The following is a 12,273-nucleotide window of genomic DNA, read 5'->3' on the forward strand; positions in this document are numbered from 1 at the left end:
TCGACATTAGGCCTATTGAGAAACCGTCTTTGTTAGCAGGGTGGGTTTAGCTGTGGCTTTCTCACAGGTTGATGTGTTTAATTAGCTGGCAGAATGGAGGAAGGAGTGGGAGCTGAATGTGGAGGAGGGCTTGCAAAAGAAAATCGTGTGGAAGCATGATGCAACTCTGAAGGTGTCAAACACTATGTAATAAAAAAATAAAAAATAAAAAAAAAAAAGAATGAACAACAAAAATAACTAACTTTTCCCTGCACGAGAGAGACCTAGTTGCCTTTTCACCTGACTTTTTATGCAGCACAAATAATTTGAGAAATTAGCACATAACGAAATACCCAGCAGACAATTTACTTGAGTGTGCTCAGCTTCAAGGGGGTGTCTGTATCTGAGCTACAGCTGTAGATTCATGAGGAACAGAAACCACATGTTTTAAGATGCCAGCTGTTCCTCCCCCTGCAGCTCACTGGTTACGGGTTCAAATGTTGTGGGTCAGGCTGGATATTAACAGCACTGAAGCCGGGTGAAATATTCACAGCACAATGTGTCTACCTCTGGCCAAAACACGTTCACACAATTGAAACAATTGTGCCAAATGATGAATTAGTCATCATTTTATACACACATGGAAATATAGGATTGTGCAAAAATGGAAAATTAAGTGATTTTTTTTTTATTGCTTCTCGTTTTTATTTTGAAGTGCATTAGTTATAATTTGCGCAGCAGTAATTTTGATTTTCCTGAGGGTAGAGAGCACTGATAGAAGCCATTTGCCCTCATTTTCATACGAGGAATAGCCATACTAGAGTGCTATATTACTCCTTGCTGGCCCTATTTCTCTTTGCCCAGTTGTAATAAAACTCCAACAACAGCAGGAAGTAACAACCCTTACAGTCAGGCAAACATAGTAGAGGAATTGACTTAATTCTCATTTATCTTTGAAGTAGAGCTGTGAAATAATTATTTCCCAATCCAAAGCAACACCTTTTCTTTAACCAGCTTTAGATCCTGGGTTTGGTTTACCCAAAGTGACATTCCAGAATTTTCTAAACTATGATAAGGGACATAGTGGCATCATGGTGTCTAAGATCTCTCCTTCAAACTTTTAAAATATTTTTGTCATTTTTCACAAAGAATACTTTACCATGGTGGGATTAAAATAGTCAGAAGGGTTTGGTTAAGGGGGAAATCAATGAAAACAAATGTTGACATTTTTTCCCTTCCAACCTCAACCATTCTGTGATTTGGTGATTCTACAATCATCTCCGTGCTTCCAAATCCATATTTTTTTTTCACAACAGCTTACCTGTCCTCAAAAAAATCAACATGTAATACTCTTCCATGAAGGTTATCTTCAATTTTAGAAGGGCAGCGCCCTCAGCATAGAAATTTCTGCTGAAGTGTTCTGGGGGGCAAGGCTTCGTCGGGAAGGCATGGGGCCAGCTCCTCTCCTGCACAGTAAAACAGTTTGGGATAAGAGAGCTTGTGACAGGAGATATGCCAAAGGGTTTATTGATTTTTAGATAGACAACTGATTCTGTGCCCTGATGCAGACTGATTAATAATCCTCCATCGATTTTTCCGTTTTCTTTACAGTAGATATGTTCTTTACCCAAAACTCGCCACATCAATCTTGGATGTGTGCTATTGATACCATTTCACGGCAGGCACATAGAATTTGATTTTGGTAAACTCGGGCTTCATAAGCGTTTATGTTTTATTTCTCTTTAGTCAGAAGTATTGATTTCAGTGAGCACCAGTGCTGTAGTAGAAATAAGAAATATTGCTGGGAGCTTACCCGCTGTCCATGCTGCAGTAAAAACCATATCCCAACATACGCCAATACAAAACCAAGCCGGGCATAATTTTTGTTGTATTTTTCCTCACCTAGCCTTCTTGCTCCCCGAGCACCCCAGGAGCTGGTGCATGTCCAGCTCCAACCTCTGCACATCCCATACATTAATTTTTGTCAGCCATCGGTTGAACGGTTCCGTTTTATCCAGGAATTACCACAAGCCAAAACGGTTGCCCTCCTTTGTGCCTGGGTGTGAGGGTGCAGTCCCTGGTGCAGATCACTAACAGCAAGATTTTGGCAGCTATACCACGAAATGTTTCCACCTCCACAGCTGTCTACTGTGGAAGACGTGCCTGCTGTATCGAGCAGAAGCTATGAGATTTTGGTCTTTTTGGATCAGACTGTGTATGTGCTTCAGTTGCTTTCCTTCCTTAATTGACCTGCCTACTCATCACTTATGTAAATAAATTGTTTTAATCTGCTCCGCATCTTTTCTGTGTATCATCATTTCTCTGGTGAATTATGATATATTCATGCAAAAATCTGAATGTCCTCAGTACTGAATGATCAAACACAAGAAATTTCAAATTTAAAAAAAAAAAAAAGTAGTTTAAAGGCTTTGAAAAGAAAAAGTATTTTTAAGGAAAAAAAAAAAAAAGTCCTCTATTCTGCAATGTTATTTTCTTTGTCCAGAAATTATTTTGGAACTATGAGGCTGTAGTATATTTTGTAACAACCTACTGTGTAATTTTTAGATTCTGACTATGTTGGATATATTGCAGGAATAGTTTTTCTTTGTGATTATTCCTGATCCTTTCCTCCCATTTCGTTAACAAGGGACAAAATGAAGAAGAAGAAAACAAGCCATAGATGACTGATACTAGCCACGTAACTTTACACACTGTTGGAAGGTTTCCTGCAAATGGAGAAAATGAAAAAAAACAAAACAGAAAGAACTTCACTAAAAAAAGATAAGAACAGGAAAAATAAAATTAAATTAATCTTTTTAAAATTGAGAACTACTTGAAATTGCTGTGTTTTAGATTTGAGTTCTCTCCTTTCTTTGCATCATGTATTGCACAGGCAAGACAGATAAACTGTACATTACACGGTTTTCATTATTTCCCCCCCCCCCCTCTTTTCTTTCTTATTCTGACGTGTAACCTCAGACAATATGAACTGTCTCATGAAGGATTTCTTAATATTGGCCTGGCCGGGAAGGGAGATTTTCTGTAAGAAGTCAGAAAAGCTCTACTATGAAATTACGCTGATGAATTAGCACACGGAGACAATTGTTTGTGATGGTAATGCATTGCTGTGGTGAAGCTGCCACCAGCTGGAGCCACTCTTAACACGGGTGCTAAGAAAATTATAAAAGCAAGATTGGCAGGAGCAATAGAAATGGATAGGTGTGGAAGAAAATAAAGGGACAGAGGGGAAAAAGACCACACTAATTAGCGACAAAATGAAGTACCTTTACAACCACTTTTCACAGCCTCAGAGAAATAACGGCTTGAATCTAGCAAAGAACAAATACACGCAAAAAAAAAAATAAAAATCAGATCAGCTGATTACTAAGTAAATGTCATCAAGGTTCTAGTGTATTTTGAAATAGCTGAATTAAGTTAATACAGACTTGGATGACATACCCCATCTTTGCCCATAAAGCAGTGGCGGAGAAGGCTTCCTTCAGGGTTGCAGGGAATGCAGCGCTTGGTCATTCGCAGCTCTCATTTAAGCAGCGTCTGTTAGCGGCCACTGTAAATAGAAAATCATAACAGATAGAGCAACCCCTTTGAACAGCAGCCACGCTGTAATACTGCCTTGAAATGCTATATACCTGACATCTCCGCCCTTTCGCTGAGAATCAAACACAAAGTCTCGTGCAAACTTCAATTCAAAGACTTGGGATAAGGAGTAGTCTTTACATACCACTTTTATGAACGTTTATCACATAGCAAGATGCGGGGAAAAAAAAACCAGCACAGCAAGAGCTGCGCTTTTTTTCTTCCTCCAAACCGAAATGATAACGTCCATCATTTTTGTTGTTAGCCATTACAAGCTGGCTGCCTACAAGCTGAACGGGATGCGAAACTGGTGGTTAGGCGGTTTGCTTTCTGTCAAAAAACGGGCTTCTTGGAAGTGATCTTCCCTGTTATCCCAGAAATTAACCATCTATCAATTAACCCAGGGACGAACAAAGCTAACTCTGGTAAGCTTTTGTCTCCTGGATGCCCTTCACTATGTAACACCCAGCAAACTCTTTTATCACAACAGGGTAAGAACAGTTTTGTAGTCGCATACACATCCTATTGTTCCCTTTTCGCTCATATGGTTAAATGACATGCTTTTCTTCCCGGCATGCACCTATGATTTTAAGCTGAATAATTTTAAAATACCAAGGCATTATGATAGTTTAGATTTCCAAGTGATATTTTAGTAATAGACACCAGGCCCTTTTTTTTATGAGGAAGTGCATGGGAATAGTCCTCAAAACATAAGCACTACGCGGTGAAGCATATTCTGTAGACGTACTGAGAGACAGACAAGGTAAGGAAAGGACGAAAACAGATTAAAAGATTTTTTTCTTCTGCCACTTAAACATGCTATAGAGAGAAGTATAATCAAAAGATGCAGCAATCTAGCAACTGAGTGTGCATGGGACTTATGGAGAACTAGGAAGGTGCAGCAAGTTCCCAGGGACCACATCAGCAGTGGGACTCCTTTCAAAACAGTCATTTTAGCATGCTTGCCTCTCCAATTTACCGGATCAGACCTCAGTAATGTTTGCTTCAAGAAGGACGACTTGTTCCTGGTGTCACCATCAGTCAGTGCCTGGAAATAGTGAGTAATAACAATGTACTAGCCCTCCTTCCACTGCTGTGTGCCATAAAAAAGGCTGGTGTCTCCTACTAAAAAAGCAAATTTTTACTTCCAGGTGGTCAGGATTGAGTTTCCTGGTTTTGTGCAGCAAGGGCTGAGACTAGCTGTGGGAATATTTTTGGTTTTTCTCTTGATGGAAGGAAGTTGTGTTTTTTCTATATGTCAGTGAGCTGGTATTTTAAATACATATACAGATACCTGAAACTTTGAGGAGGCCTTTCTTTAATGTGTTTTACTTATTAAAAAAAAAATTACATCAAAATTGGTGATCATGTGAGCCACTCATCCCACCAAGCAGAGCATTCTCAGGTTTTACAGTTGACTCTAACAGCACATGTCATTACCAGACAACTTAATTCAGCTTCCCGGAGGTATTGGGCTATTTCCGATGTTCTGTCCAGTCTCAACCCGCTTTAATTAGCCTAGCCAAGAGATAGTTCTTAACTATTGCTGTTTCTGTTGTAAGACATCAACTTTGGCTTCACAGAGTTGAGGTGACACTAAAGGTCTGCAAGAGGGTTGAAATCCCAAAGTGCTATGGATTTCAACAGGAATAAAAGATGCCACCACCTGGGAAAACCATACACTGCCAATCTAGTTCTTCATCAGTTTAGTGCAATTTCAAACCAAAACACATCCCACCCTCCAACTACTACCTCTGTAAACTCATGTGTTAAAACTCCTCTTGTGCCTCTGAGTTGTTGTGTGTATTTAATATATTACCTCTGCCTGACAGAGTATCACACCTGTACTTTTACGGGCATTCAGTAAGGGGTTAGACTTCATTTAAAAACTATCCTTGAATAATTTTGCATGCGTTACTATCTTGACATTGGAGACATTGAAGATTTCACTGTAGCTTCTAGGTACAGTGGTGATGGTACAAGTGCAGAAACAGAGATGTAGAAAACCCCACACATACAAACATGATAAACACATGTATGTATGGTACCTAGAAACAATATAGAACAGGTTTCGAAATTTTTTTTTAATTCTCTTGCATTCAAATACTCAGCCAGCAATAGTTTTATGGAATTTGTACAAAGTGAACATACTGTAACTTAATGATATTAAATGACTCCTCCAAAGATATTGAACAAATCTCCACTTTCCTTACATTACCATACATTGGTAACAATCCTAAGTAATTGGAATGTGTGAAAATTGAGTTCCTTGACGGAAACAACCATCTATTCAGCAAACAAGAGCAGCTGATAAAATGCTTCATTGTCACCAATATTCATGGAAAGGGGACTTGAAGAAATTTAGAGGGGGAATAAAAAATAAGAAATATGAAAAAACATTAATGCGATGCTAGAGATGAAAATTGAACAGGAACTTTTGAATGTGTGTTTATAGAAGTGTAATCAACTCCATATAATTTCTTTAATAGAGAAAATTAAATACAGAAATTATGCTAATAAGAGGCTATAGTTCAGAATTTAAACACAGGAGTCGGAAATTGAAGTTACACTTCCCACTGCAACTGAATACGGGCTCTTCTGTCTCCACTGACTGAAAGTCTAAGCAAAAGAGTGCTTATACCCGAAAAAGCGTATACTCATTATATAGGCTCTGTCCTTTTAGAGTGTCCAAGTTAAAACTGATGTTGGTAACTTAGCATTCCATATCTTTTAATTTAGCATAAGTTTAGCATTCGGTTATCTAGAAAACATTAAAGAAGCCTGCCTTCTGAGTCCGTATGAGATAAGCTGAATTTAATTTTTTTCACTTTTGATTATACAAATCAAGTTGCAGTGTGCTGTGTAGGCACTAGGCACCGCAGGCATTGGCAACACCGTGTCCTGAGAGGACTGGTGAACTGGTGTCTGGAAAAAAGTCTGATGAACCTAGTAATCAACCCAAGGTTATAAAGGGTAAGGTATGAATCCATAAGGTATGTTAGATTGAACACCTAAGCTGATTTCAAAGAAAAATGCCTTCTGTCATGCTGAGGCAACAACTGCTGGCATGTGCTGGGTGGGTTTCTCCCCTGTGGAGGGGCTGGTGTCCAAAACACTGATGGGGGGCTGGCAGAGTGCTGGAGGTGCGCTTTAGGAAGGTGAGATGAGCATCCTTCATCCTGAAAGTGGAAAGGGGAAGGGAAGGAGAGGAGCTCACCCACCAGCGTTTGGTTACCAATGCCGTGAGACGTTTAGTCATCTCTGAGGGCACATCATGAGGTCCTTGGTCTGAACGGCTCTCTGGAGAAACCTGTTTTCCTCTGTGGAGCCTACAGAGAGCCTAAAAAGCACCTCAAACCATAAAAGTGCCTGGTGAGAAGTCCCCTAAAAGTTCACCTCTGATGAAAGCTGTTTGATTAAACTTTGATCAGTAAGCAATGCACATGTATTTGTGTACATATGTAGGTCTGCATGTATGTCCTTCAGTAGATATACCTAAAAATGGGAATGATCATGTAAAGCTAGAAAATGTGCAGTAAAGTAATTGCAGCCGGCTTTAAAAATTTACATGAATTCTGTGAACGCCATTAAAATAATTTAGTGAATATATTTAAGATCTATAAACATACTTCCTATTTTGGTAACCTTCATTTTACATCAACTTCAAATACTTATTTAAAAATATAAATACTCAAACTCATGCGCGTTTTCTCTCATCTCATGTTGGCTGACGCAGCATCATGACCTCATTGATAAATTCTGCTACTAAATAAAATGGATATTATAGAAAATTAATAGGGCATGACAGTTCATGGGTCTGTGTAATTAGACAACAAACGCCAGCCCACTCTAGTCCAGGTTACCTGAGAGCACTAGAACTTAAACACCATTGAAATGTTAAAGTGAATGTTTGACATCAAAATAAGGCTTCCATTATATTACTGCTGCCTTAAAGGGACAGCAAATTATTTAAAATGTAAGATTAAAAACCCCAACAAATCATTCATCTTGGAAACTCTCAAGTGCAGCCTCTTCCTTAGACTACATTAAATTTATTGGTTTTGGAAGACACTGTTAAAATGCAACACAGGAGGAAACATTAACAGATAACTAAAAGTACCTCCTATGCTAAAAATTACAATCATTGCCAGCAACTGGTAGAAAACAGATGGAAATACAATAGTTTGATGTAGTTTACCATCGAGTAATTTGCAGTCATTTGAGTAAATTACAGTGCCTATATACTGTTTTCTGAAACAGAGTTTGAAGAATTACTGCAGCTCTATACCTAGCAAGCAGAGAATATAAACCAGGAAAAATCTTGTAATATTGTGAGCCTTCAGGTAATGTTTTCATGGAGCTCTTTAAGGAAGACAGACTTTGCAAAACAGTTTCTGATGGTTGAATCACCGGATTCCCTCACAACCAAAAGAGTGATGTTAGACGTTCTTTCTGGCAGCACAGATCTGCCTAGAAATGGGTAATCATTAGTATAAAACTAGCATGTAACATTTGCGCTTGAAAAGTCAAATCAAAATGAAAATACAATTAGCCATAGATTTCAGCCAGTTAATTATTCATCCTCAGCACCATATAAAAATGTAAAGCTCTGTAACTGGCAAGCTGTATTTATAAAACCTGTTCAAGACATTGTACTCTGAAGCTTAGCTGTAATTTTCACAATATGAATGGTTTAAGTCTCATCTCTATATTGCATATGGATTTTACCATTATCAAATTTGCCATTAACAAATTGTGTAAAAAAAAACCCAACCCAACAAACAGCCAAACAGATAGCTGCAAAACTTGGTACTTTGGTGTCAATTTAAATAGCAATTAACCTTTGTAATTTTTAGACACAGGAATGTGCAGTTAGCTTAATAGGGGAGGATTGTAATAAGTATTTATTAATGTTTTAGATTAATGCAAGTTACAGTATGAAATCACAGGATAATCCTGATGGACTTGACATGGAGAAGGCAAACAAATGGAAAATATTAAATATCAGCAAGGCAGCTATTAGGATAAGGATAGTGTAAATCAATCAAAAAGAATATGGACATAAACATATGATTATAATATAATTAATTCATTTCTTTATATCCTTTTCAAAAGCATAATTCTTCCATTATTCTGTGCCTTTTTATCTTTTTTTCCAGGATTTTCTTCAAATGCTTTCACAGCACTAGTGAAATATAGCAAATGTTCAGCAGTAAAAGCTATTTTATTTCCCATATTCATAGTATGAACGCATTATTTTTAATCTTCTAATTTTATTTTACAACTATCAAAACAATTTTCACCTCCGACATGTGGATTCAGAAATTCTGTAACAATTTCAGCTCTCCCAGAAATACGTTTGGTTACCAAAAGAGGCTTTTCATACAGAATAGTGCAAATACCTCAAATAAGACTATTAATAATATATAGAAATACTGCATTTCTTTGATAGTGATGAATAATAACATTAGTGTTTAGATCGTTACGATCTTGATGATGATTTGATTCTTCGGCCAAAATTAATTCAAAAGCCAAATTTTTGCACAGTTTATTGAATTTATGTATCACTTTTACATAGAACAGTGATGCTGTTTAAAACCAGATTGTTTTCATCATTATTCTATTTTTACTCCTTTAAGCAATGTCCGTGATTCAGGGATCTTCTGCCTATGACAAGGAACACCTGTAGACCCCTGGCAGGAAAAAAGGAAATTAAATCCCGAGCAAAATGTTTAAAGCAAATAAATTCTTCAGAGGCTGGCCCGAGACTCTCTGTTATCAGAAGAAAGATACTTGTAGGATTAAATGTGTGCTTATTCATGTTTCATCATGTCCTACCATGGTCTAAAATGCGCTATCCTTTAAATATAAATAAATCACTGACAGTTAATTAACACACAGTCCTACTAAAGAGCTCTCCTCAAAAGCAGGCAGATTCAAGCTATACAGAGATGACTGCCATGAAGGGAATTTTTGTAGTGGGTTTCACAAATGGGTGATAAGACAGGGAGTAATAAAAGTAGCCTAAAATATAATATGATTTTGAAAAACAGTGGGGTTTTTTGGTTGCTTTCCAGAAGCAGTCTTTACAAATGTTTTAATTTGTTTCATTCACACAGTTCGTTCAAAACCAGCCTTGTAATAATTAAGGGCAACCTGAAGTCAGTGGCAGTTGTGATAATTGCTCAGAACAGTAAAAAAAAAATCAAAATGAAAAAAAGCCCCAGAGTTCTAACTTTAAAGTTGTTTGTGGAATTTCTTGTGACAGTCTGAAAGGTGAATCATTAGTACTACAGGGACAGCTACTGTCTATCTGTGGCTGATAAAGCTGGTATAATTGTATGACTTTCTTCTGTAAAGGTTTAAACAAAAGTAAATAGTTTCGTTTCTTTCTTTATAAAAAAAAAATAATCCCCAAACCGACACAGCAAAAGGACGGGAAAGCTTAGCTGTGTTCAGTGTCCATTGATGAAAGCACTGTTCTCTGAGCCATGCTGCCATTGTTGGTTTTAGTTTAGCTCCCTCTCAATCAATACCTAACAGGGCATGATTTAATAAGGTTTTATAATCTCCAAAAAATGGGGGGAGGGCAGTGGTGGTATTGTCATTCATCAAAGGGGGCCTTTCAGGTTTCTTTGCTTTCACCTGCTGGGACCCATTTGGTCTCTTTCAAAGAGAATGCAATGACAAAATGAATGAGAAATGCTAGAATAAGAGTCCCTTATTCTACCCGATAGTATAATCAATGAGTACTTGTAATCCCTATTGTACTTCACAGAGGTAGTTGTAAGACAATTAAATCTTGCTTCTCAGGCAAATGATTTTGGTAGTTAACCTGAAACAGCCAACAATATTGTAGACAGTGAATGCATCTGAAGCAATGATGTAATGGGATACTGCTTAGCTAGAAAAGCCTGGTGGTTTGGGTTTTTTTTGGTTTTGTTTTGGTTTTTTTGCTAGCCTGGAACGACAGTACATGTGAGCTATAATTACAGAAAAATACTGGGGAAAAAAAAGAGCATATTTTAAATTTATTTCTCAAAGGTGCGAAAGGGGTGAATAATCCGTATATATGCTCTTTTCAATGCAGTTTGTATCTTAAATGTACAACAAGAGAGTCTTATACTTTTATGACAGTCTAAATTCTAAACGGGGGGGCTTAATGAATAGCAAACATTTACATAGTTAACATCATCATGATGTGACAACCAATTTAGCTTTAATTTCATTCGCATCAGCTAAATTCAATTCTAGCCTTTTTCTTCCTTATTGAATTCCTTGCATGTCAAAAGGGAGCTTGTGCTGTTTTGAGGAGGCATGCATTCATTCTGGACTCTGCATTATTTGTCCACCTTCTACCACAACGACTGGTTTTCTGAAAAGCACTTGTCTCCTGCATCATATCCGTTTATGTACTCCTAAAAATTGCGTTTTTGCTATTAGACTCACTCTTGCATCTTTCATGTATTTCAGCATATTTGTAAACATTTGGTGCTATAATTAGAGTACTCCACAAAACAGAAATGGTCAAATAAGAATTGTTTTGCCTCAGACAGCAGAGACAGAACATACCAGAGTCAGCAGATGTTATTTGAGCCCCTACTTTTATATAATAAATGAAGGGAAATAAATGTTATTTGCCGTTTGTATTATGAAATATTTCTAAGGTAAACATGTGTACTTTTATTGTTTTAAATAGCAATTGTGCCAATAGTAGAGATTGGATTGCCAGTTTTCACTTCTTCACTCCAGATTTTAAAGAAGAGAAAAAGGCAAAATCAAGTCCTGACATAGTTTTACTCTCTCCTGTTGGAAAATAGCTCCATTTTTTCAGTGTAGGAGTGTCTCTTTGTCAAAAGGTCTATGGCAGACACCTGAGATGATGCTTTGCATCGGATAAGGGACAGTCCTCTTTCAGAAGGCAATCCACCTTATGGAGATGATAAGATTTACAATTTAAAAAATACTAACTTTTCTACTAACTTCTTCTATACAACCTTTTTTTTTTTTAGGTGGTGCTATCTGAATGGAGTCACAGAAATACAGCAAGACTGTCAAACCTCTGTCCATGAATGCCAGTGGAAAGACTCTAATCCGTGCCAGCTTTCCAGGTTCCACATGACCATTTCGTGATAAATCCCATGAATGTTGTTTTGTACTTTGAATCATAAATACTTCCAATCTTGTCTTAAAATTAAAGTTCTGTTGTCAGTGAAAGGCCGCATAATGCATTTTAAAAATGTCACACGGAGTAGCTGTTCTTTATAAATACTACCCTGCAAAGCAGAGCTGGGACGTGAGAGACCAAAAATGTATTCATCTGTGCTTCAACTGAAAGGAGCGACTCTGATTTTGGGCAAAGAACATCAAGTGTTATGATTTGTTCGGACTAGATATTGTGCTAGGATTATTCAGCGTTGAGTAGGAAAAAGTGTTGCGTGTGGGATATGGTGGAAAAGGGCATAAAAAAGAAGAGGGATGCTGTTTAGTAATGGTTCGGAGGAGAAGGCAGCGGGAAACCATGACGGGGGTTCCCAGTGAGAAAAACCCTTGCCCATATGCACACAACACTGCTGCCTACTACCGTTTCTTCTTCTTACTACGAAAGAAACTATGGTTTCGGGTATTATGAACCAGCTGAAATGCAAGCCTGTGTTCAAGCCCAGCTGTATTCCCTCACTGCACATTAATTTGGCA

General features: G+C 37.6%; 1 protein-coding gene across 4 annotated transcripts in view; it reads right to left on the reverse strand.

The window, feature by feature from the left end:
• The window catches only part of LOC134508228 (uncharacterized), a 123,899-nt gene that overhangs the window by 45,572 nt on the left and 66,054 nt on the right, over positions 1-12,273 (reverse strand). For 2 of the 4 annotated variants that reach the window (XR_010069010.1, XM_063319506.1), the window contains exons 2-4: positions 3,439-3,547; positions 3,264-3,308; positions 1,301-1,445 (exon numbers count right to left, since the gene is read on the reverse strand). Coding sequence is in view for 1 of the 4 variants with exons in the window: in XM_063319507.1 (XP_063175577.1) it covers positions 1,301-1,445; positions 3,439-3,510 (217 nt within the window). In the remaining 3 variants the exon portion in view is untranslated. The remainder of the gene's footprint in view (positions 1-1,300; positions 1,446-3,263; positions 3,309-3,438; positions 3,548-12,273) is intronic. The other 2 variants (XM_063319505.1, XM_063319507.1) reach the window with 1 other exon arrangement.

This window comes from Chroicocephalus ridibundus, chromosome Z (assembly GCF_963924245.1).
Source record: "Chroicocephalus ridibundus chromosome Z, bChrRid1.1, whole genome shotgun sequence".
In the NCBI taxonomy this organism is placed as follows: Eukaryota; Metazoa; Chordata; class Aves; order Charadriiformes; family Laridae; genus Chroicocephalus; species Chroicocephalus ridibundus.